Source organism: Colletotrichum godetiae (assembly GCF_030913485.1).
Source record: "Colletotrichum godetiae strain CBS 193.32 chromosome Unknown BDP55scaffold_124, whole genome shotgun sequence".
Classification (NCBI taxonomy): domain Eukaryota; kingdom Fungi; phylum Ascomycota; class Sordariomycetes; order Glomerellales; family Glomerellaceae; genus Colletotrichum; species Colletotrichum godetiae.
In genome coordinates this window covers 14479-39154 of record NW_026851372.1, presented here as the reverse complement: position 1 = coordinate 39154, position 24676 = coordinate 14479, and the positions used below count along the sequence as shown (strand labels likewise).

The 24676-nt window shown below is 51.3% G+C and overlaps 8 protein-coding genes across 8 annotated transcripts; 5 read left to right on the top strand and 3 right to left on the bottom strand.

The window, feature by feature from the left end:
- The first annotated feature begins 1940 nt into the window (after positions 1 to 1940).
- BDP55DRAFT_69508 (uncharacterized protein) lies at positions 1941 to 2942 on the top strand. Its single transcript, XM_060577427.1, has one exon. The coding sequence runs from the start codon at positions 2199 to 2201 to the stop codon at positions 2703 to 2705; it is 507 nt and encodes a 168-aa protein (XP_060421505.1). The 5' UTR covers positions 1941 to 2198; the 3' UTR covers positions 2706 to 2942.
- Positions 2943 to 3145: 203 nt separating this feature from the next.
- On the bottom strand, positions 3146 to 3391 carry BDP55DRAFT_505239 (uncharacterized protein; the record flags this gene model as incomplete). Its single annotated transcript, XM_060567659.1, has 1 exon — positions 3146 to 3391. A coding segment is annotated over one exon (246 nt), but the record flags the coding sequence as incomplete, so codon positions are not given.
- A 1674-nt stretch (positions 3392 to 5065) lies between these two features.
- BDP55DRAFT_506298 (uncharacterized protein) lies at positions 5066 to 5518 on the bottom strand (the record flags this gene model as incomplete). Its single annotated transcript, XM_060567665.1, has 1 exon — positions 5066 to 5518. A coding segment is annotated over one exon (453 nt), but the record flags the coding sequence as incomplete, so codon positions are not given.
- A 1323-nt stretch (positions 5519 to 6841) lies between these two features.
- BDP55DRAFT_69674 (uncharacterized protein) lies at positions 6842 to 8270 on the top strand. Its single transcript, XM_060577605.1, has one exon. The coding sequence runs from the start codon at positions 7300 to 7302 to the stop codon at positions 8101 to 8103; it is 804 nt and encodes a 267-aa protein (XP_060421502.1). The 5' UTR covers positions 6842 to 7299; the 3' UTR covers positions 8104 to 8270.
- Positions 8271 to 8275: 5 nt separating this feature from the next.
- On the top strand, positions 8276 to 9233 carry BDP55DRAFT_69692 (uncharacterized protein). The gene is made up of 2 exons (XM_060577626.1): positions 8276 to 8910; positions 8958 to 9233. The coding sequence occupies exons 1-2, from the start codon at positions 8438 to 8440 to the stop codon at positions 9193 to 9195; spliced, it is 711 nt and encodes a 236-aa protein (XP_060421501.1). The 5' UTR covers positions 8276 to 8437; the 3' UTR covers positions 9196 to 9233.
- An 844-nt stretch (positions 9234 to 10077) lies between these two features.
- On the bottom strand, positions 10078 to 10716 carry BDP55DRAFT_688063 (uncharacterized protein). Its single transcript, XM_060576612.1, has one exon. It carries the CDS (start codon positions 10553 to 10555, stop codon positions 10103 to 10105), a length of 453 nt encoding a protein of 150 aa, XP_060421500.1. The 5' UTR covers positions 10556 to 10716; the 3' UTR covers positions 10078 to 10102.
- A 4678-nt stretch (positions 10717 to 15394) lies between these two features.
- Positions 15395 to 16466, top strand: BDP55DRAFT_69456 (uncharacterized protein). The gene is made up of 4 exons (XM_060577367.1): positions 15395 to 15651; positions 15710 to 16035; positions 16089 to 16316; positions 16368 to 16466. Coding segments are annotated over exons 2-4 (477 nt in total). The 5' UTR covers positions 15395 to 15651; positions 15710 to 15787; the 3' UTR covers positions 16369 to 16466.
- Positions 16467 to 21553: 5087 nt separating this feature from the next.
- Positions 21554 to 22066, top strand: BDP55DRAFT_503523 (uncharacterized protein; the record flags this gene model as incomplete). Its single annotated transcript, XM_060567648.1, has 1 exon — positions 21554 to 22066. A coding segment is annotated over one exon (513 nt), but the record flags the coding sequence as incomplete, so codon positions are not given.
- Positions 22067 to 24676: the final 2610 nt, after the last annotated feature.

The window sequence follows — 24676 nt, the reverse complement described above, 5'->3', positions numbered from 1 at the left end:
GGAAACTTTGAGATAACTCGTCTATGTTTTGCATTGGTGAGTGGGGCGCTATGGATTGACGCCGGAACGCGTCGGCCTTTGGCCGAAACCCGCTATGAGAGCAAAAAGAAGGATTGTCGCCCCTTCAACGTACGACAACGTCTGCGGAACCTGTGCACGAGCTCTCATACTCAGTAATTGGACGAGTCGGAGCGGCTGGAGCATTGTGTTTCGCGGATTGAGCCTGGCTCCATGCGGTGGACGGCGGTGGTGGTCGCAAGATGGAAATACAAAGCCACATGGGAACCCGGCAGGAGGCAGCAAAGAGATTTACAGATTCAACTGAGATACGGTACAGGCGAGTCTGAGAGGATGCAGACAAGAGAAACAAACGAGGCTAAGCGCTGGGGGGAGACTGTAGGTACGCGGAACCAGACATGGTGGTTACCACCAACAGAACCGAAGCAGGAAGACGCGAAAGAGGGAATTCCGAGGCAAGAAAAACAACCATGACGGGGGAAAACAATGCAGCAAGAAAAGACTCTTCAACAGAGAGAATCAACACGAGTATAGACAGTGCAGCGAGGAATTTGGAGATAGCTGGCCTTGATTCAACAGCAGGGCGAAGTGGGGCGTCGCGACTTGTCGTGGACGCGTCGGCTGTTGGCCAAACCTTGCTTTCCGGGCATAGCTGCTGACTAAAGCGGCCGAAACCGAGTAGGATATAATACAAATCAAATCAAATCAAATCAAATCATATGACTAAACTCCGTAAAACACTAACAACAGCGAGAACGAAGTTTCTGAAATTGGAGCAAAAACAGCGCCACAACACACTCCGAAAGGTCAATTGGATAGCCGTGTGCTCGTCGTGAAGCCCATAGCGACGTAGGCATCATGGCAACCCCATGGCCCCAGGAGCAAACATGGCCAACGCACCATCGAGAGCACGCCACTCAACTTAGCAGACACCTTCAGACAGCACTCAAATCAATCGACACCGCAAACGAACACCCCTTAACCCGCAAGCCGTGAGAGCCACTCTCATTGCCACCATCTCCCTGCTGGCCAATATGCAGAACCTGCCCGAGCTCGGACACCTCCACCAAGCCATTGATAGCTTACGTGCGGAAACCAAGACAGCCAACGAGAACAACATCCGCGAATCGAGAAATTATTGGATTGCCATGCAGCAGAACACGGTCGAACTGAAGGAAAACATCAACACAACGCGCGCAGCCAAAGAGGCTTGGAAAGCCAGCGAGCTGGCAGTCAAGGTTGTAAAGGATATCAAAGCACTGGAGCCGATGAATCAGGGGAACACCGTGCAGTCATATGCCAGCGTAGCCGCCCGAGGAGGACCTGCAGGGAGCATGCATAATCCCGACAACCAGAGAGTGTCCCAGACCCAGACTCTGCGTGAAATCATTGTGAACATTAGAGACCCCACCGCCATTGCCAGCATAAGAGCCATGAACCCCCGTAGCCTTAAGGCGCACGTAGACCGCGCCATCGAACAAAGCAGCAACGAGCATATCTGCAAGCTCAAGACCGTGTCCGCCAATCAACTCAAGAGCGGCGACCTGAGCATCAAGACAGCAACGACGGAAAGACATGGAGGCACTCCGGCAGTTTGCCGAGGACTGGGGAAACCACATTGGCAACGGGTGCGGCGGTGCGAGTCCCAACCTACGGGGTGCTAGCGCACGGCATAAGAACCAGCTCGATGAACATGGATCACTTCACAGAAATCAGAGACGACCTGCTGCAGGACAAGAAAGCATTCATCCCAGAGCAAAAATTAAGTACGTAGGCTGGCTGACCCAGTCAGCCAGCAAAAGGACGGCATCATCAGTGGTTGTGGAGCTCTCAAGGGCAGAAGACGCCAATATGTCGCCCAGGTGTCCCCGGATCCCCCGCCGCTTCTAACGTGGTGAGCTGGGGTGAGCACGGGTGAGCGGGGTGAGCGGGTGGGTAAGGATTCGGGTTACGGGAACGGGGTCACTGTTATCGAGACTTAGATGATCACCAGCTTTCCGTAACGATTGCGTGCACGTGTAATGGTTTTTAGCACTGTGAAATACGGCTTTACCGAATGAAGTTAAAGAGCTGCATGGGACTTCGGAGGCGCAGTCCTCTCGCCCAATGAAGTCCCAATACCGCCTTAATTATGAGACTACTTGCCAGGCAGCAGCGTGGCGATCAGCGTTGCCTACACAATGTATCGTTCATGGTGCCTTTTCAATTTGACATTCAAGCCCGCATTACTTCAAGCCTATCCAGGGAGCTGGTACCTACAAAATCTGAATGCTCATGTGGAGGAGGACGGCGAAACTTGGGTCGGGAAATTCGATGGAGGCGGCAGGGGCCCACCAACTATCAGAACAGACGCATCAGACAGTTTCCGACAGTCGCAATATAACCATAAATGTCATCAAAATTTTCCCCACAGCAGATATGGTCAATTAAGGGCGTTACAGGATGAACGGATGAACGGCAGCAACAGTCATGTCAAAAGGGCACAAAAATTGGCTTCATCACTGTACAAGAAGAGCGGGCTCGCTGATACCAGAAACTTGGCGAAGTGGTCTATGCAAATACAAGCAAGAATCGGGCTGCGGATCGTGGAAGGTCTCAATGGGGGGTTGGTTCAACTGGGAACGGCGAACAGCCCATCTCGTCGGCGACACACTGTACAGCTGACACGGCGGCGGCGAGCTGGTTAGAAGCAATTAGCTTTCCAGTTACTTCAGGTTGCTCGTCATAAACGGCAAAGTGTAGAAAATGGAACAAACAAAATGAAAGAACATGGCAGCAGCCGTACGTGGCCAAGATCCCGTAAGCAAGGTACATGAACAGCATAGACCCAGTAGTTTAGGCATTGGAGATATAGTCTATTCACATAGACTTCGTTAGGTTACTTGGTTCGAGACCTTTCATCAGCTACCCTTTGCTGCCGATGCCTCGGCGACCCCGTTCACCTTCAGTTACACCGTATTGACTGTTGCGTCGCGATTTCCTTATGTGCCTCGCGGTTTGCGATACGCAACCTTTCCACCTTCATTACGTATCGTTCTTGGGCTTCATAATCCAAAACGATAGCAGCATAAATCATCTTACACTCGTCGTCAGAAAGTAAATGCCTGCCATCCAAAGCCCTACCACTGATGGTATTGGCAGTTCTGGCGATGTACCGTTGTATCATGTCACACCTGCAATTGCTGTGCTCCAAGATCTGATCTCTCAGCGAAAGCACCTCGGTCTTTAACGCTATTACATGAGCCTGAACATACATCCGATCTTGCATCGCCTGCATCTCCCTAGCAGCGAGATTGATCTCGTATCGCTTTGCCTTTTCTCGGCATCGTTTCGCAGCGGCGTGGTTCTTGACGCGATATGGGCCCTTTTTCTGTTGCTTTTTGTGACTGACCTCTTCAGTTCTGATCACGAAATCGTGTGTGGTTGTACCTGCTGTGGGCACAAAGGAGCTTGTATCCTTGGTTGTTTTCATCCCAGCGGGCGCCTCTTGAGGAGTTGTTGACTTTCCCCTCCGCCCCTCGTTCGATGTGTTGTGCATGGCATTTTCTACCGGTCCGCCGCTTTCTGTTGAAGTTGCTTTGGTTCGGATATATGAGGGGTGCTACCAGGCTGCGTTCGTAGTAGGAAGAATCCCGATAGCAGCTGGCCATTGTGCCGGCTGGCTAGAGTCTTCTTCATCGACTTGGGCTCCTAGCAAAGGATACATAGACCCGGCATTATATTATAGTCCGGGACGATTAAAGTCTCTGGCCGGAACGAATGATGGGTCTGTGTTTCCGCCTCCCAGTACATAGGGCTCATTGTACTAATTAAGCCATCTGGAGAGAGCAAGGCACCCATCGTAGGCCCGGATGAGTCTGGTTGTAACCACTGTAGACATTCTTTATTGCCGCTAACGCGCAATTGGAAGGGTTCCGATGGCCACAGGTCGATGTACGTGTCCATCTGCTGTGTCTCGGCGACTGACGGTAGATCTCAATATGTCAAATTGGCGTCCAAAGTAAGTAGTAACTATTTGCCAGTCAATCGTTTGGGTTGAAACTGATTGAGTCCGCGATTCATCGTCCTTACCGATCAATTCGTGATAGATTCCAGATCCGTCAACGCCGAACAACCCTGTATATCTGACGGGACTTGCAGGAAAGGAAAACCTTATCCGGCGGGAGCTGATACGTCACGGACAGGCAGCTGCACAAACCGCGACTGGGTCGAGGAAACGCAATCGAGGGTACGCGATTTCTTAGAAGGGATGCGTGAATACATCCTCACTTCCGATGCTTAATAAATACGCGAGATAGACGGAACTAGAAGGGCTGGGATTCACAGAAAACAATGGATGCCAAACTTCCATCAGTTGCGATGTGAAGATGGCCTGACCGCAAACGTGGCGCTTCGCTACAGGTCCACTCCAGACCGTGGCGTTCATCAGAAAGACAAGAAAAGCTGGTGCCCAATCAGTTCTAGTTCCTGGGAGTCGCTATTTTACACATCGCTCGCCGGTCTCAATGTCACCGCTGCAGGGAGATGTCTCGGCGCAAGGTATGACATGTCTATGCTGCTAAGGCCTTTGCCGTTCAGCAGGCGGCAGGAGTTGTCTCGGTGGAGAATATGTAAGTAGCCCTGAATAGCTTGGCCGGGCGTAAAAAGCAATGTTTGTGTATATGTACACTCGAGGGGTTGTCTATACGACACTTGGCAATCAGCTTGCCGATCACGCATGGCTTTTGCCGGTTCAATAAGGTTTCGAAGGTCTCTTCCTCCTAAGCATATCCCAACTGCAGCACTAGCTCCTAAACCCGCCGGGTGGTGACTTACCCGCAAGTTCCTCACGGGCCAGCACTTGATCCAGACCACGGACAGCAATTGCGGCAGTTAGTCACAAACGTAAGTAAAACGTTCTAGGCCTCCAATGCACCTGACTACGCACCAGAATAGCAAGACTGAATTGGCACCTGCATTATCAGAACCCCATACTGTTGCCCATCACTGTCTCTCATCATGCGCTGCTCCCTTCGATTGCCTCACCCTTGGAGCTCGACGACAGAATGCCGGTTTTGACATACTGTAACTCCGCCTCAAGCAAGCCATTCTTTGCGTTTGTCAGATCCCGAATGTGGGCATCCCTCCTTAACTGATACGCCCGTAGGTATCCGCTTAGGCTCCTCTGCACGATACGAAATTCCTCATCCGTAGTGACTTGGGTTTTGTCATCCAGTAGTCTTCGGTTGGCAAGAATTAGCCCTTGGATCTCAATGAGAACACCGCAATCGGCACATGCCGGGAACGCTCGTCTCTCATCATCAGAGTTCAGCTCGGCACAGAAGATGTGATTGGGACTCCAGTTCACACAGCTTCCATAAAAGTGGTGAAATTTCGCAAGGTATGATGTCCGTGCACATGTCCTTGCGCCCGTCACGGCACAAGGGTGGCCGAGACTGCAACCACGATGGCTCGGGTCGGTGGCTTCCCAAAGTCCAGTGGCGGCATAAAAGGCCATAAGGTAAGTGCCAGTGCGATCTGAATCCTCGCTAGGGTAATCTTGTGAGATTCGTCGAAAATGCTCGCCGACGTCTTCCGTGATGATAATAAAATCTGTGATATGATGGACTTTGCAAATGTGTGATTTCGTTGTCAATTGCGAAGCCAGCTTATGCTTTATGGTAATGTCTGTGAGGGCCATAGCAGAGAGATATTTCGACTGAGGCAGAATCTTGAAGGTAGTCAGCAGAGTGTTGAGTTAAAAAATAAGAATTTTGAAGTCGTGGATAATTCTTTAGATTCAGTAGCAGCCAGGAACTTATAATTCGTCGATTTCGGGTATCGCTCTCTCTGCTACGCATCGCTCGTATGTCATAGGTGCATTAGTCCATTCGTCACACTCTCGTCATGCCCTCAGAGCGATGGTCTGCCTGGGTAGCATCTATTGGCCAAAAGCTGAAGGCGCAAAAAAGAAAGGCCATGAGGTAATATGGAAGTCGTCACGCTACGGCTATGTGTATTCCAGCAATCCGCCCTTTACTCCAACGACCTGCCTCCACACTCTTAGGAAGGCCCTGGACAAAGAAGCTCACATTTAAGCTGCTGACGATGGATGTCAAGAGGTCATTCTCCCTGGTCCTTTCGAACCGGCACGTCGTCAGACTGTTCCAGCAGCTGGGCTGGTCTCACAGCTTGACCAGGCTGATCTTCAGCTTTTGCCGCCACAGGGCATCCACATTCGGACTAGAGAAGACCAGAGTAGATGTTCCCCCTCAACTGCGTGGGCTGCCTCAGTGCTGTTCACTTTCTCGCAGTGCCTTCATACTCTGCTTTGCGCAGATGCTTGGAGAAAACGCAAATGTGCGACTTACTGGACGCCACCAATGACTTCCTAGGACCTGTAACATCCACTACAGCCGCATGGGCCCGTCTTGACGATCTTCGGAGAGAAGCCAGACAGTATGAGGTACCGAAAAACATGTGCCTCTTACCATCCTATCATCTGGTGAGGCACCCGCCGTAACAAAGCCCCGCCGTCACGAGCCAGTGACATTTGTCATCTGCACGCCAGCAAATAAGGAAATGCATTGTTATCAGTCAACCCGGTCTATTAGGTCGCTGCTTTTGTCTTCTAGGGGTCTGGGCCCTCCAGGAAAAGTCTTGGTGGTGTAGCTGCCTTGGGTGCATTAGACAGTCACAATTCAGAGCTGTGAACCGGTATCTGAAGCTGGTCACCCAAACATGTGCTAGCTTCGACTTCGGCTCATGGTTTTCTCTAGTCCTCAAAAGCAAGCCAGGTGAACGCCAGCGAGCCACCGACGGTGTAGTGGATGTGTGAACTCCATCTTGTAAACAGTCTCAATTTGGACGGGATACTCAACCTCCACCCCCGATCGTTTAGTAGGCAATGGTAATGCGGACTGCTCAAGTATGGTGTGACAACAGCTTAAGTATCAGAAGCTTTACTGAACATGAACAGGCGTGCGTTAGCTGTAGACAGCTCAAGTCGAAGTGCGACGAAAATAAGCCGTGCAGGTGTTGCCGGGAGAGGGGCATAACTTGCGAGTACAAGGATCCCCTCACGAAGTCAGCAAAATAGTCTTGTACCTCTTTACTAGCCTGACCCTCAAAAGGATCGATACGACAAATACAGCCATCTTGAACGCAATTCTCGATTTGAAGACCGCGACGCTTGACAGTCTGGCCCGGATAGGCGACAGACTGAAGAGTTTGGAAGATGAGCAGGTCTCACGACAAGCACCGACTGAGCAACATGTGTCACAATCACAGTTGAAGAGGATCATGACTTCTCCTGAGGACAGCCAGGAGCCCGATCTGACGTCCTGGGCGGATCCCACACGAGGGGATACTCACGAGTATGAGAGGGGACATCAGGCTACACCTGTGATGGGGGAGAAAGATTCCAACGACTCAGCACAAGGTCTCAGAGAGCACCAAGCACGTCTTTCGCTGTCAGACTCATGCGAAAACGGTACTGACTATAGCGAAAGGCAGAGATTGGGCTTGTTGCAAAGCTTCGAAGACGACATACTCACAATTTACCCTATACTGAAGCTACAAGACTTACAACATATACGCCGTCTTCTCCAATATGATGCCGACTTATCGAAAACAGTGGAAGCTCAGCCTACTGGGGCTGTCAAGTTCACCAACACATGTAACGTAGTACCGATGAAGCGCAAGCGCTCGTCTGCTTCTGGTGAAGAGAACCATACTCGGCCCCCTCGGGAAGAGTCGCGAAATGGATCGGCGCTCGACAATCCTCTTTTGTCGACAGTTTTGGCCTTGGGCAAGATCTGCCAACACCAACAGGAGGGTTGTGATTCACAACAGCACACGCAGAAGTGTTTTCAAGGCCACGAAGCAAACATCAGGTCGTTCACACTCGATTACAAGTCTCAATCCTCTCGTCTCATGAGTCGACCTCATGACGGAGGGACTCTGGAACATGTCCAGACATACATCTTTGCTGCCCTGTACCACAGTCAACTTGGTAATCTCATCGAGAGCTACCAATACTTGCTCGACGTCGATCGATTTTTGCGAAATTTCATGGAGAGGTATATGGATCCGCCAGACAGATAACACTTGCTAACGCATCTGCCACAGCGATATGAAGCGTTTCAGCCTGATGGAACAAGGTATCGCCCCAGGACAGACTACAGTGTCCAGTGATACGGACCATATGGTTCTTGTTATGTACTGGGCATGTTTTCAGTTGGGAAGGCAAGCAAGAAAAAACCATCCCTTGCGCTATTCCAATATCTCATGAACTTGCAGCAGCCTTCGTGCTCTGTGCGGTTTACCGCTACCAGCCTTTGTACACAAGTGCAGTCTCAGCCTCCCATCGCCAAGGTTGGAACTGTTAATTCAGCATCTCCCACAATCGGTTGCCAAGAAATATCTGGTGCGGTTGGATATGCAGCAAACCATCACTCGGATATGCCGGATCATGTACGGTCCAACCGCCTCCAACGTGCCACTTGTAGATCTAGCTCAACGAACCCTTGAGGTAGAATCGCGCTTAGGAAGCTTGATATTGGAGACAGCTGATCCTTCTGGAAACGCTTCTGCACATTCAGGGGAGACACAGGCTGAGGGTTGGGGCATACAGGTCACACTGTACATTCCCTTGCTCGAAGCCATGGTCAGTAATCGGCCTACGAGCCCACACAGGCTGGCCAATCGCGAATCCACATCTATGTTAGAAATTACTGAAAAACTGGCTGTTTTCCTTTCAGGGGGGGAAATCAACACCGCTCAGGATCTCGCAGTGGAAGTCATCAGAATGTCAAAGCAAGGTCTGCTTGCCCTTATGGAAAGCACTAAAGCACGATACGGAGCAGGCAGCATAGACGCTCTTGATACTGACTTTTCCAACACCGGGTCTGAGTAGGTACTACGAATATAATCTGGGAATTCACGCTCACTTTTGATAGGACGAAGAACAACTTGCTACTCTTAGCGGCTGCCTGTTATGACCCTCTTCTTTGCCGTTATGTTCACAAAGCTCGTTTCGAAATTCTATTGTCTCAAGCGATTAAACTCCATTCGCCCACGAGCAACACTTGTCTGCTGGGAAGAGATATACTTGAGAGGATCAGGCAAGATCTCCTCGCTCCTGAAATTGAGATATCAGCAGCCATCGCTCTCTCAGCAAGACCTGAAATATCCTAGGTCGTATAGCTCTCCATCACCCGAGAAAATAGCCGCTCAGCCTCTTGTAACCAGCCCTGCCTCAAGTGTGTCACCGCTATTTTCCTTTGATGCTTAGCGTGTCAGGATGATCAGCCCCGAGCTTCATCTTCCTCGTTTCCACCACCTGAACCTCTAGCTTCTCAGCCTCTTCCCACCGGCCCTGGTTGCTATATGTCGACGCCAGGTTGGCTATGCTGGTCAGCGTATGGGGATGATCAGCCCCAAGCTTCGCATTACTCGTCTCTATCATCTGAGAAAAGAGCCTCTCAGCCTCCTCCCGCCGGCCGTGGTTCCTGTGTATCACCGCCAGGTTGGCCATGCTTTCCCTGCGAACTCGCACGGCCTCTTCTGCAACCGCCTCAGCCTTGTTGTATTCACCCAGCATAAGTAAGTACTGAGACATATTCGTCAGTAGCTTGCTCCATTCTGACCGGTTACTTTCTCCTGGCGGCTCTTCGTTCAATAGTGGCTCTACATGGGGCGTTAATATTTGGCACTGCTCCCACGTTTCGAAGACGCCAGATAGAAAGTGTTTTGAAGCCGACCGAAGAAATAGTCTCTTCCATCGTTTTGCGTGACCAAATTTCGAAATCCAGACCTTTGTACAAAACTGTACTAGTGAGTGCATCTCGCAGAGTCCCGATGTAGCTGTCATTGTAATGAGCGAGTAGCCCCTGAGTACATTTAAGTCGTCCTCAAATTCTCCGTCATCGCCTACTCTATCGCCGTTGTCGTCATCGTCGTCGCTCTCTTCTTCACGTACAAAGCTGCTATCATAGCCGAGCAGCATATACTCGGGTATGTTTTGTGCGTGGAAGTAGCTCATTAGCGAAAGAAGATTGGCTGCCCGAGGCTGCTCCTGTTTGATCTGCTCAAACGTCATCTGTCACGTCACAATGACATAGTTGGACACCCCATCGTATCGTCGGATATCCCCTCCATCGCTGCAAAGGAGGGTGCCCTTTCGCTTTTCACTGTTGTGGAATTCCTCCAAATATGACTCAACGGTCACTCGCGGACTTTGTCTGTAGATGTACGCTGCTGCTTGGTTGACAGCGAGCGGGATATAATCGAGAGTGCCGATCAGGCGTAATGCGGCAGTCTCGTCGACATCTCGACCAATCTTCTTTTGGAGGAGCTGCAGTGCCTGCGGTTCCTCCATAGTCGGGACTCTAAAAATCATCTTGCCGCTACCCGTCAACTTCTCCGCAGTATCCCAGCTGCGCGACGTAAACAGGATCTTGCTGTTGTTTGCTTTGGGCAGATACGATGCTACTAGCATTTCATTATTGTCCTTGGAGAATAGCATATCAACGTCATCTGCATTATCGAGAACCATGAGCCACGGGCTCACGTCCTGTCGCTGTAGCCAGTCCCGGACCAGCGCTAAGAGTAAATTGCGCCATCGAACAAAGCAGTAACGAGCATATCCGCAAGCTCAAGACCGTGTCCGCCAATCAACTCAAGAGCGGCGACCTGAGCGTCAAGACAGCGACGACGAAAGACATGGAGACACTCCAACAGTTTGCCGAGGACTGGGAAAACCACATCGGCAACGGTGCCGCGGTGCGAATCCCAACCTACGGAGTGCTAGCGCACGGCATAAGAACCAGCTCGATGAACATGGATCACTTCACAGAAATCAGAGACGACCTACTACAGGACAACAAAGCATTCATCCCCAGAGAAGACATTAAGTACGTAGGCTGGCTGACCCAGTCAGCCAGCAAGAAGACGGCATCATCAGTGGTTGTGGAGCTCTCAAGGGCAGAAGACGCCAAGAAACTCATTGACGAGGGACTCATCTGGCAAGGCCAGGTGTTCCAATGCGAACGATATGACAGACAGTGCCGTCTGAGGCAGTGTTAAAAGTGCTGCGCATACGGCCACATAGGAACCCAGTGCAAGGCAACGACAACATGCGGCTACTGTGCGCAAGAACACGCGACCCGAGATTGCCCCCCGAAAAGCGACACAACGACCCCAAGGAAATGCGCCGCATGCTACGGCGAAAACGAGGCATGGCACGGCGGATGCCCCACCAGGATCCGCGAGAAGGCCAAGATCAAGGCCGCCTACGGCCAACGGTCGAGGTACCACCCGGAACAGACGGCCCCACACCCGGCCCTAGGACCGGAACCCCGGATCAGGCCTAACCCGAGGACCACACGGCCGACGCTGGAACCAGGACAATCCCAGGAGAATCGTCCGAGCCGGAGCCGGTCCCCAACGAAGAAGATCCAGAAAAGGCCTAACCCGACAGCGACCCAGGAATCGGAAGAGACGATTACTGTAGCTGCAGAGAATACGCGTCCGAGACGCACAATCATCCGATCGCGAAGAGCGCTCGAGGCGCTCGACCCCAACACGCAGATGACAGACACGCAGACGATAGCGAATGAACGCACAACACACACTCACAATACTACAGTACAACGTAAGAAAATCGAAGGATACCGTCATGGCGACACTTCTCCGTGACCCGAACATCGATAAGTACGACATCATTGCTATTCAGGAACCGTGGAGGAACCCCTACAGCGCAACGACACACCATCCGGCCAAGGACCGGTTCCACCTGTGCTACCCTTCCAGCGAGGAAAATGGCCCAGCCAGGGTCTGCTTCTTCATCAACAAGAAGCTCGACCACTCTCGTTGGCAGTTTAGGGAGGTCAGCAGAGACCTCTGCACTCTGGTTATCGCAACAGATGACGATGCCGAAACAAGCCTAGTGCTACATAATGTGTACAACCCGTCACCGCGGGAGGAAGATCGACAACCGGTCCTACAACAGCTACGAACAACACTGGAAACACATCGGCACGTCGAGCAAATCGTCGTCGGTGACTTCAACCTACACCATGAGCTGTGGGGAGGCAGCGATATCCGAGCGCCGGACCGCGAAGCAACCGAGCTCTTAGATCTAATGGGCGACATGAACCTCACGAGTCAACTGAGAGCGGGAACCATAACGTACGAAGAAGGAGATCACCGGACAACTATCGACCTCTGTCTCGTAACCGTAGGTCTCGTTGACCGGATGATCAGATGCGAAGTAGATCATTACATCGACCATGACTCCGATCATCTACCCATAGCGACGTCCCTGAACCTAGCAGTGACCGAGCTACGGCGAGAGGAGAAACGGAAGTGGAAAGCTGTTGATAAGGAAATGTTTATCGAGACGCTCCGTGGATCGCTGCCGGAAATTAAGAAACCTAACACGTCTCAGGTCGCCACAACGCCTGAGGAGAAAGCAGCACTCTTCAAGGAGACCTTCTTCCCCCCGCCGCCAGAGGCAAACCTCGAAGACATCGAGAACACATCGTACAGCAACCAGATTGGCCTGCCGCCAGTATCGGAAAGCGAAGTAGAAGACGCCATCCAGGAAGCAGCACCGCTGAAGGCCCCGGGCCCCGACGGCATCACTAACCTGGCACTCCAAGTGGCGAGACCATGGATCACGTCACATCTCGCCCGCATATTCAACCAGAGTCTCCGGTTAGGATATTGTCCCCAACACTTCAGAAAGTCCACCACGGTGGTACTCAGGAAGCCAGGCAAAGACAACTACACAGTGCCCAAAGCATACAGGCCGATAGCCCTCCTCAACACGGTAGGCAAGATCATGGATGCCATCATAGCGAGGAGACTGAGCTACCTTGCCGAAACACATGGATTGCTGCCAGATGGCCACATGGGCGGGAGAAGATGTCGGTCGACGGAACACGCACTGCATCAAATCGTAGATAAGATATACGAAGCCTGGGGTTCAGGGACGGGGATGGTAGCAAGCCTACTTCTCCTGGACGTGTCAGGCGCCTTCGATAACGTTTCGCACCGCGGACTCCTACACAACCTGCGGAGAAGGCGGATCGACGAAGCGACGGTGCGGTGGATTGCCAGCTTCCTAGGATGCCGGGAGACGGAGATCCACGTGGACGGATTCCGATCCGAAACCTACAGACTCGACACTGGCATCCCTCAAGGGTCGCCCCTTTCGCCGATACTCTACCTCTTCTACAACGCGGATCTCCTGGACAGCTGCAATGAGACCGGAGATACGACAGCCACCGGTTTCATCGATGACGTAGCAATCCTAGCCGTAGGACACAGCACTGAGGAAACCTGCCGGAAGCTCCAAGAAGCGCTCCGGAAAGCCGAGACATGGGCCTCCACTCACGCCTCCGTCTTCGCGCCCGAAAAGTTCCAGCTTACCCACTTCACACGAGCAAAAACCAGAATCGACACAGACAAAACACTCCACAGCCCGTGGGGAGAAATCGAGCCAAAGACAACCTGTAAATACCTCGGCCTCATCATGGACTCGGCCCTCAAGTGGAAACAACACATCGACGAGACAGAACGTAAGGTCACGAACACCATCACAGCACTCAGCAGTCTAGGCAGCTCCACGTGGGGCGTGATGACGAGAGAGATGAGGACGATTTATAAGGGAGTCGCAATACCACAGATGATGTACGCATGCTCGCTGTGGTCCAACAGCGGTTGGGGGGAGATGGGCTACACGAAAAGGACATTAAACAGACTGCAGAGGCTCCAAGCCAGAGCGGCCAGGGCAATGTGCGGAGCATACAGAGCAACCTCGCTCCCAGCACTAGATGTGGAAATGCATCTTCTGCCAGTCGAACAACAGTTTGGAAACACAACATCGACACCATCAACAGAGTAGGCATGGCCGAAGCCCTCCCGCGGGGAGGGAAGAGAATGAGTCCGAGACAGAAAGTAACGAAACGACTGAACGATGGACAAGGGCCAATCAGCGAACAACACGAGCACATACCTACCTTCATCACTCCCCCGTGGTGGCAAGGACCGCGTATCCACATCGCCGGAAGCACGAAGCAGGCCGAAAAAGAACACGAACGTTGTCTGGAAAAGAACACCGACGCAGCCCACATCTATACAGACGGCAGCGGCATCGACGGTCAGATCGGAGCGGCAGCAGTCTGCACAACCACACAGCAAACCAGGAAATCTCACATGGGGACGACACGACATCGACAGTCTACGCGGGAGAGCTGCAGGGCATCGTTCTGGCCCTCGAGATGGCGCGGGCAGACAAGGAAGGCGGAAACTCCCGAAGCAAAATCTTCATACACACCGACAATCAGGCCGCCATCAGATCGTCAGCCAAACCAAAGGGGAAATCCGGCGCGTACCTCCTCAAGATCATCGCAGAAAAGACACAAGCCCTCCGAGAAGAGGGACTCGAAGTCGAGCTCCGATGGGTACCTGCCCACATCGGCATCCAGGGCAACGAAGCAGCAGACATCGCAGCCAAGGAGGCGACGGGATGGAGGCCAGACGGACAGACAGGTTCCAGGGCAGACAAGCCGAGAGCCCTGTTCAAACTCAGGTCGACAGTCAAGACATGGTCGCATAAACAGTCCCACCACGCGTGGCGAACCAATTGGGAAACCGAGACGCGAGGGAGAACATCGTTCCGTCTCACACCGAAGCCGACGAAGAAAGTCCTCGAACTCCACGAAGGCCTCAGTAAACGCCAAAGCGCACTCCTAGTCCAGATGCGCACAGAAAAGATCGGGCTCCAGGATTTCCTCTTCAACCGTAGAGTACCGGGCATCACCAACGCCAACTGCCCATGCCGGGAAGGACGACAAACGGTATCGCACATCCTGCTGCGATGCCGCAGGTTTCGAAACTCCGGCGCCAGGAATTCGGAACCCTCCCAGGACGACACAATCTCCGGGTCATACTGAACAAGCGCAAAGCAGCCGCCAAGGCAATCCGATTCATAGAACAGACCGAGATCCTTGGGCAACACGGGTCGAGTCACACACCAGACTAAGCTGAACATTGGGGGGAGACTGTAGGTACGCTGAACCGCTGCACGAGGAGAAAGACCTCAATGGAGCCTAGACATACGTGTACATTAGTAGAGAACCGCGAACTACACGAGGTGGCAGCCGAATGTAGATAGAGGTTGGAGAGCAAAGTGGGAGATTTGGAGACAGCTGGTCAGTGTTTTGCATTGGCGAAGTGGGGCGCTGCGGATTAACATCCGGAGCGCGTCGGCTGTTGGCCAAACCCCGCTATCCGGGCATAGCTGCTGACTAAAGCGGCCAAAACCGAGTAGGAATCAATCAAATCATCAAATCAAATCAGCCCCTCCCACTTCTCCAATCAAGCACCTTCGAGTAACAACATTTGCATCCAGTCTGCTTACGCCTCTCTACCACGTTTCAGATAAATCTTTAATACTCTGTACCATGTGTACACAAAACTGGAATCGCTATAGCTGCCGCCACTTGATATTTGCCGGTTGGAGTGAGTGCGACGAAAGAGGGTTTGACCATTGTCCAAACCTCGCCAACAACACTACGACAAAGGCTGTCAAATGTCCCGAGTGTTCATATGCCACACCCCCGGATTCTTCAGATTGATTTGACGGTAGGCCAATCCTGCGGTGGAATCCGACGTCATCGGCTAATGACTAATCTGTCTCAAGGTCAATGCACCCCCAACCTAACATTTTCGGAGCTACACTGCTATCCATCGGCTGGACAACGTCTCATCAATCACGGCCATGGCAAGACGAATCGTGGTAAGGTGTCAGTCGCACTCGATCCCCGGCACGCCAGTACAAAGGAAGGACGCAATGGCAAACTTGATATGCCAACACGAGTGGAATAGAAACTCGAACCAGGACGATTTTTTCACTTGCCTGGGTCGATACGACGCAGAAAACGTCAAGTGTTATTTTCTTCTGGACAGTGGCTCCGTCGGGTCCCATACTCCAGATGTCACGTTATACAAATGGGATGGAAAGAGGTTGTAAGCCGCCCTCAGAACCACATCAATCAGCCCATACTGACAACACCCTGCAGTGAGCCAAAACAAGTCTATCCCGCGGTCGCTCGGTACCTTGAACACATTCCATTTGGTGGAGAGGGAACAGGACAGGGTCTATCCGACGAGGAGTATCTTTCAAAGTACGGTCGAAAAGAGTTTGAGGGCATGGTCTTGCAAAGGTCCGAGCAAGAGCAGAGACGTCGGGTAGCTGGAGATTGTACCGCAAAGGTCGAAACGCTTCAGCAAGACGTGGAAACACTGTAGTAGCCACTTCGGGTCCAAAGTCCTCAAACGAGTTCTGACCAGAATGTTAGGCCACAGTCGAGAGCGACCAGTCGGTGGTAGGAACACAGGCCGGCGTGCCATGGATGAAGCAGCATGGAATACCTTGCGCTTCGAAGACCGTTGTAGGCAATGCTTGCATCTCGTCCTAGGTTGGGCTTGCCGGTGACCAGCTGCTTGATAGAGAAAGGCATGCGCCTCAACCTGTGCGCTTTTGGGAGTTGGCCGTCACCAACAATATCCATCATATTAGCGGTTTGTAAAGCGACACAAAGGAAGAGATGGATCCTGTAGTCTACTTCACCGAAAGCCCTACAAGCTGAGGAGCCATCCGAGGATTGACACAAATTTGAGTTAAAAGCACAGCTTCTCCATTGCCTTCTGGTCACTACCACGGTTCTCCGGGCCATCGGAAACCCTGAACTTATTAGGTCCTTCTCCTCATAGTAGACATGGCCCCCGGACCCGCGCGTTTGAATATCAACAGCTGGAAGGATATAGTCAGAGCAGGCAAGGCAACCAAAACCGGTAGGCCATTCGGTACGAGAATGACTCATCGTGTCGAAAAGAAGTACGACAATCAAGAGTAAGAGACGGAAGTGAATTCGTGTTTGGGCGCGGTCCTTGTGCTTCGCGTGATAACCCGTGATCCGCCAGCGGAGGCGGCGATGGTGTTGTCTCATGACACGTCGTGCTTTGTGGCTTGCTCTCGAATTTTTCGTGGTCAGAGCCCGCTCGCGGCCACGAGCAGGCCCTTTGGATGCGGAATCAATGCCGAGGATGACATTGTACCCAAAGCGACCTCTGCAAGCGCGAGCGGGCGTACTTTGATCAATTTGGTGCTGTTTTCAAAAATTTCGTTCTCGCTGCTGTTGGTGTTTTGAATGTCCCGATAGCATACATTGGCTGGCTCTATTGTGGTAGACCAGCTCCGCGCTACTCGGTCCATTCCAGTTCCGCTCGTCCCGTGCTGGCTGATTGACAAGGTATTCCTGTGGCTCGAGTGTGGCTCAGGTCGACATATATACATGGCATATGCCCCCCCAAATTTGTCCAGTGTTTCTTAGTTCGGGGGCAGCAAGGTAGAACACAGCTAATACTTGCCGTACTTGACAAGCGTTCTCAAAGACGTGAGGCAGAAAGAATTCTATGGAGCGAGCCAGGGGGAATGATTGAGTACGCTTCCAGGTTTCGAGCGCACGTTTGGTTCAGCCATGATCAGACTCGGTCGAGACACATGTTTTTCTCCCCCGTTTGCGACAGATTGTCACGGGATCGCGTGCTAGGGTGATGTCAAGTGTATCGTGACTTATGGCGAAGCTGTGGCCCCTTTTCTTGCAGCAACGCGCCGTTCGTTCAGCGCGATCTCTCTGTTTTCTTCTTCGCGTTGCGTCTTGTATCTAGAATTGACCCTACGGTTCATGGTTTACACACGGATTATCGCATGGAACTGGATTCCTCAGCGAAACGCAGCACACTTATGAGTATATACTATATGCTCCTCTTTCTGCACACATCTTCATTGGCTAGGGAGGCAAAAACTGCCGTAGTGTGCCTCTTCACACATCTTATGAGGGTTATCGATCTACAAACAAAATGTTGGGTCGAGTTGGCGCATGGAAAACGCCCGCAACGAGCCATTGACGGCCCTGCCTACAAGATCTTTCCCCTACTAATGCGCGAGGGCGTGTAGACAGTATGAAGGAGTCGGAAATACTATGTACTTCGTGGGACAAATCAAGAGAATCACTGTCTGTTCCAAAGACAAAGCAATATGTGCACAATACTATACTGTATGGTATATAGGCGACAAAATCAAAATCACTTGTTTCCAGTACGAGGCCATTCTCATTTTTGCTCCCCTTTAACTTCGATATATTTTGTGGTTGGTGAGCACTGTCTTTCCCGCTCGCCTCATCGCGTCGCAAACCGCGTCCGTTGGCGATGACGTAGACAGACTGTGCGTTTGAGCAGTACAGCACTGTGCACATACTGTACAAAGGATCATCTGCTGAGTTGCATTGCAAGAATGCATTGAGACCCAGCGGTGTCTCAGTAAAAAAAGGGGGCTCGTAACTAGACTACCTACCTAGGATTACTTCTGCCGTTATCTGCTGAGTTATGGCTTAAGGCATACGTATATGATGACCGTGTCCATTGCAGGTTTTAGAAAGTTGTGTTTGATTACACTTTGCCGGCTGGGGTCGTAACCGGTGGATGACATCGCACATGATGCGACCAGCCTGGACAGCGTAACCGGAGACCGTCAGCAACACATCAATCTCCAGGGTCGGACAGTACTATACTTGTTTAGTGATGAAAGTACTTGATTTTGAGAGAAGTAATCAAACTGACAAGATACCGATCGGGTCTCGTCCACATCTAATTCCTCGCTGGCAAGTAGATGCTGACTCGAAGTATCTTATCCTTCCTGTAAGTAGTCGCTCAAGGTCTTGTCACATCGAGTCTGCCATACGAGCGGAGGAGACAGCGTCATCAATGCCCACGCAAACCAAGGTGCTTACGTTGTGCACCAGCTCCGTAAAAGGTTGGGCCCTACAGTAAGCAGAAGACGGCTCTGCGACCCCGCGGCTCAGATGACTCTATGGTTTACACAGGATAAAGTTGTACGGTACTGTACATTCAGCCCGGCGCATCGGTTTGGGCCTTTAGTGATGACTCAGCCATAACGGCCACAGTGGACACTTGTCGGGATTGTTTACAGGGGAATTGGTCCAGCGAGTCTAATTTTACAGCATTCACGATCCTTTCGGCTCCGGATTGGGTCTACTGATCACAATGTTGCACTGTACGAATCAAGACGTCCGAAATGGCAATTGCAGGTGGAACCAGATATTTCAATATGCAGGGATTAAGGTCAAGCCCGTTCGCCGGCTGCGGAGTCTTGTTCTAGTCTTCCACCCATCAATCGCTGCTGTTGTTGCTGGAAGCCCGTCCCTCACTCTACCATGGCGCCTCAAACTACTGTTTGCACCAAGCCTCACCCAATTACTTTCGTTAACTAATTCTCATTGTTCAGCAACGTCCAGAATCAGTGGCAGCAGCGTGAACGGCGATTCACAATCAAGCACCCCCAGAATCAACGTTTTGGGCGGGTTTTGGCTGTCCAAAATAGCACGATATCCGGCTTTGTCAAGGACAGGATCCATAGCTGGCCCCAGACTCTGGGGCTTACTCACGTTGACTGACCTCATGTTTTGCAAACATTCTCGATGTTTGAGAAGCCCAACACTGCTATGATGGGCCTCCGCAAACCTCTGGCAATGGCTGTGGCAGCTTGTTTGCAAACAAATTGTGGGATCGGGACGGTGACAATACGAGTCAATGCACTTCATTGAAAGCTACTCGAGGTATCCATATTTGACCTCAACAGCGGTCATTACCCACTGTCAAGCGTGGCGGACAGTACATAGTGAGATCAAGTCCACGTCCAGCATGTGTGGGATCAAGTTCAGAAAGATGGAGTGTGTTGCAAAGAGGAAGCAACATGTGCTCGTTACTACTGTATCGATACAATCCCTTGCTGGCGTTTTGGCCTGTGCCACGCACCAAACTAGTCATGGACTGAAGCAATCTGAGCAAACACCTTGGAGAATGATTCGTATGCAACGTAAAATTGAAGAACGCGATCGAAGCGAATAGAAGTCTGTGTTTCGCATTACGACCAGCCTTTGATTATCCCAACCACAGCGACGTGAGGAGAGGTAACACTTCTTGCCATGGGCCTGCCTCATCACGAAATGCGCACCGCTTAAAGTGGCTGATGCGAAACTGCAATTAGCTACAGTGGCTCATGGATGGAGCCCAGCGGTGCGTTTGTACAGATTTGGCGGGAATGTTCCCAAGAGTCTGGTGCCTTGCTGCCCGGGTTCGGAACCGCGATCAAAGTTCACGTCACTAGACCGCAATCCCTTTTGCGGACTTCATTACACATCTTAGATCCAGGATTTCTAGGCTTAGCCGGGTCTCTTGCACATGAGCTGGCCACATGGCCAAATGGGACTCCGCTCCCGGGTGTCAAACAAACAAGGCCAGCCCACTGAAAGCCGAATAACTGAGGATCAAGCGCGACACCCACTTCGCTCTATGTATTGTCTACAACAATCATTTTTTGAGATGCTTATTCAAAATTTCGTTCTCGCAAAATTTCGTTCTCGCTACTGCACATGGTTTCTAAGCAGTGGATGGCAGTGAGCGCTCGGAGGTGAGTTGCTAGTGAGTGCAGCGCGTTAAAGCGCCCTTCCGGCCCGGCGTAGGCGTCAACTTGGCCCTCACTCGTACGGACACAGGTCCCAGATCCGGTGTTTGTACCTCCAGGAGCCATCTCGGTCGGTGCTGCTCTGGACGTCATTCATGACCCTGCATACTGCCATGCGCTTTTTTATTTAGTTGCTTATATAAATATCTACCAGAGACCTGTTGTGTGACTTGGAGGAACACAAGTCTGAACCCCTCTGTTCGGCACGGAAATGTATCTGCGTTTTGAATCATGGCCAGTGACTCACAAGGCAGATTACACTATCACACTGCATCATGGCCAGGCAGTCGCCCGAGGTCAGCGTTCTGACATGAACCAAAGTCCCCTCAGAGCGTAATTCCGGACTGCAGCGCAGACGCTGCCCCAGTATTGCGAAAGATCGCTGCTTAAGGACTGTGACCAGCAAAGGAAGGGATGGGATGGGTGCAATTTCAATAATGATGCATCGTGGCCTTCGCAAACCACACAAACGTCTGTAATGTTACTGCTCAGGCCATGAGCGAAAACCATTGGTTCCAGGTTGTCGCGGTCAATGATGTTCAGTGGAACTGTGCGAAGCGCTGCCCAACTCTAGATGTCTTCTGCTTAGCTGAGGAGAAGACAGCCAATGAAAGCCTGACATCCGCCCCACAGCTCCCCTGATGGGTATTTAATAGCCCACCTCCTCCCAACATGAGCGCCTGTTAAGGCATGTCCTGACAAAACCATGCCATAGCGCCTACAACCAGACCGTCCCAATCGTCGCAGATGATCATTTCTACCAATACTCTCACCACCATTACCATGGCAGAGTCGCCTGTTAGCTCTCTCTCTCCGGACAAACACCGGTCACAGTACCTCTCTCACGACGACTACATAGAATTGCGAAATTCCCAGGACGAGCATCTGAATGCGGAGCTCGCTTCCATCCGATGCTCCATCGACAACGTCAAGCGGGAGTTGAAAGCCGACATTAAGGAGCTTAGAGACAACGTCACAACCCAAAATCAGCGTCTTGGGCGTCTCGAAGACCAGACCCAACGTCTAGAGGCCGAGGTTCGCCAGTCCCAAGCCTACATGCGCAATAAGGGATTGAAGAATCCAACCCTCCCCATCAGACCTGTTGTCGTGTATCGCCCTGGACATGGCATTCTCGAGCCGGAATCCTCACGATTTCCTCGAAACGCGGACGAGTTTTACTCCCTGAGGGACCCGCAAACTGACCGGCACCGGTCCATGCTGGCCTACCTTGCCGTCTTCTACGACGTCCAACTCAGAAGTGCTGGTCATTTGCCTGAAGAGGAAAGCAACAGCGACGATAGTGACGACGACGAAATCATACTCGAACACCCTGACCTCGTCGTGGAGAAGTTGGAAGATATACTCGGCCTGAATGAAGATAAAATTACCAAGTTCAAGGAGAGAGCTCTGCAAATGGCATCACGAGCGCCATCGAAACCCATCAAACGCTCCCAAATATCTTGGCCTGGAGATGGACCTATTCCTGGCCCACGCCGACAAAGACTCGAATTACGTATCACTGCCGAGAATCAGCCATACTTTTATGATCCCGATCGCCCGAAGAGTGTGTCCTCTGAAGGCTTAACCAATGCACATGTTGGATGGGGTACACGTTCAACGCCTTCCTCGCAAAGGGCACGACTAAAGTGGTCTCCCAAGCTGGCGCACGTGTCCGAGCCACCCAAACCTGAACCAGAGCGACCGAAGTCTGCGTCTAAGAGTACCGAGGCTGAGTCAACAGATACCGATAACGATACACACGTGTTTACGAACTCGCCGGAACGGTGATCTCAGAAGACACAGGCGGTTGAAACCAGTGGCCCATCAGCCAGGCGGATACCGCCACCCCCAGGGTGGTATACAATTGTCGACTCAATACTTTCTACGATGGAGCGTGGAATGGCAATGGTCAAGTCCGCACGGGTTTTGGGTGCATGGAAGGAGGTTTGCGAGCAGGTCTAGGACGTGTGTGAAAGGAGCTGGAGAGTGACTGAGCTATCTTTTCAATGATGAACAGCTTGGCTCTCGGCTTCTTGGCACCGCGGTTACCCTTAGATATATACTGGCATTCGCCCCTTGAGTTCTTCCACATAGTACTTCCGCTGGTCGAGTTTGATGCTAGCAAGCAATGACGGGTGCCTATGGTCGATGTCTGCGTTGCAAAGCGCTTTTGATTAGCATCGGGTTCAACTCCAGGCGCAGCAGGTAGCACAGTTTACCCAGGCTCCGGATTGGCTGGGCAGCCCTAATGGCTGTCGCTACCAGGGGTCAAGCAAGGGGCGTCAGCGTCGGTTGGTGTCTTTGTCTCCCAACTCCGGACACAGGTGACGAGGGCCGTTTGACACCCGTTGTCGGGACAGCATGAGCCCGTTGCCAAGTGTGATGTCTCTGAGGATGAGCATTACGAGTTGGTGGTGTTATCTCGGATGTATCGCTAGTTTCGCCTTTTCCCAGACTCCAACTAGTAGATCCCTGGCGATAATGCTGTAGGCATTATCAACTTGATTGACAGCTTGGGCCCCCCAGCAAAACCCTTTCCTCAAGTCACAGGTCGCGAGATACCGCCTGCCGACCGGGATCTCATTCTTGAATCATGAAGCTGGATCATCGTGAACGTCCCACCGCCGATCAACTCCTGGATGATGGACGGTTTCCCGAAGATTTTGAGGATAATCGAGAGCTGCTGCGCCTTAAAAGAAGAAAAGGTCGTAAATTGAACACATACGGAAGTTCAATGGTCCCGGTATGAAACCCATTCCTGGAGGGAAAACAAAAGCAAGAAACCTTCAGGATGAGGCCAGCAGCCGAGTGCCAAATCCTGATTGAATACTGTCGCTCACCCTGTGCACAATTACCATCCAAATTAATGCGTCAATTAAAGTATTTTCCCAACTTTTGTCATCGACATCAAGTCCTCCCTCCTCGTTGGCTTACGGCCCAAGTTTAACGACAATACAAAGATCATCAATAGCATCATGTTGAGTACCAGCCTCATCCATGTTGACCAATTGTGTGCTCCTTTGATCTTCTGAGCCTAGTCTGGGTGTGGATCCTGATGCTGGACTTGAATTATCTGCATATGGCGATGGGTATTGATATGAATCGCAACTTTGTCGGCCGGCTTCTGATTGAAAAGCAGAAAGGCCGCTGCCCCATTGTGAAAAGCAGGAGCCTGTGTAACTTTCCGCTCCAGTTGCACAGACTGTATTGTTTCGGTCTGACATGCTGAAAGGGTCGTTGGTGTAAATGTTGTGGACCGATATTTTGGGAGTGAGGATGTCTTTATTACATGAAGAATTATTGATTTCGCCATTGAGTAAGGCCTTACCACTTTGTGAAATATAATAGCAACAGGTTAGATTAAGTAATAAACATATTGAGGCAAGCTTGTGAGGTAATTTTTACATCTTCCGGTATTTGGCTCTACGAATCAAGTTCTTTGTACGGAAACTGAGCTTAACTTTCCTGGTCATACATTATCGGGATCTCTAGGCTTCGCTCAGGTCTTGCGCCTTATATAAAGATTCAATTTACTTATAGTCCCTTTCCCCCCAATGCTCAGCTTTGTCTATGTAAAAACTGCGGCGTCGTAATAGGATATGCGAGAATATTTATCGTCCTTCGTAGTAAAGATAATTGGCGTTAATACTACCTAGTACTTTTTGGCTAAGGAGGAAATCCTAAAGTCCGATCTTTTCCGTGCGCAACTAGACTAAGAGCGCGCTTTAGTATTTACTAAGGCCTCTACAGAGTTATATAACGTTATATATCAGTTTTAGCATAAGACGGAAGGACGTTCTTCCTCGCATCTCGGTTTCCCTAGTTAGTTTGCCATGTTTAGTGGGACTATTTATACGACCATGTTTTGACTGTCGACCTAAGCTTGAACAAGGCTTTCGGCTTGTCCGCCCTAGCGCCTAGCTGACCATTGATTGATTGATTGATTGATTCCTACTCGGTTATCAGCCGCTCTTGATTTGATTTGATTATATTGTTACGGCCAGCTAGTCGTAGTGAGTATGTTTGCAGAAGTTAAGGCTGCGATACTAAGTAACAGCGTGT

Excerpts from the sequence above, each read along its gene's own strand:
- BDP55DRAFT_69456 (XM_060577367.1), top strand. The coding sequence starts at position 15,788 with ATGGCAAGACGAATCGTGGTAAGGTGTCAGTCGCACTCGATCCCCGGC. Across the intron at positions 16,036-16,088 it reads AAATGGGATGGAAAGAGGTT|TGAGCCAAAACAAGTCTATC; the intron begins GTAAGCCGCCCT and ends AACACCCTGCAG.
- BDP55DRAFT_69692 (XM_060577626.1), top strand. The coding sequence starts at position 8,438 with ATGCAGCAAACCATCACTCGGATATGCCGGATCATGTACGGTCCAACC. Across the intron at positions 8,911-8,957 it reads TTTTCCAACACCGGGTCTGA|GACGAAGAACAACTTGCTAC; the intron begins GTAGGTACTACG and ends CACTTTTGATAG.
- BDP55DRAFT_688063 (XM_060576612.1), bottom strand. The coding sequence starts at position 10,555 with ATGGTTCTCGATAATGCAGATGACGTTGATATGCTATTCTCCAAGGAC.
- BDP55DRAFT_69674 (XM_060577605.1), top strand. The coding sequence starts at position 7,300 with ATGACTTCTCCTGAGGACAGCCAGGAGCCCGATCTGACGTCCTGGGCG.
- BDP55DRAFT_69508 (XM_060577427.1), top strand. The coding sequence starts at position 2,199 with ATGTATCGTTCATGGTGCCTTTTCAATTTGACATTCAAGCCCGCATTA.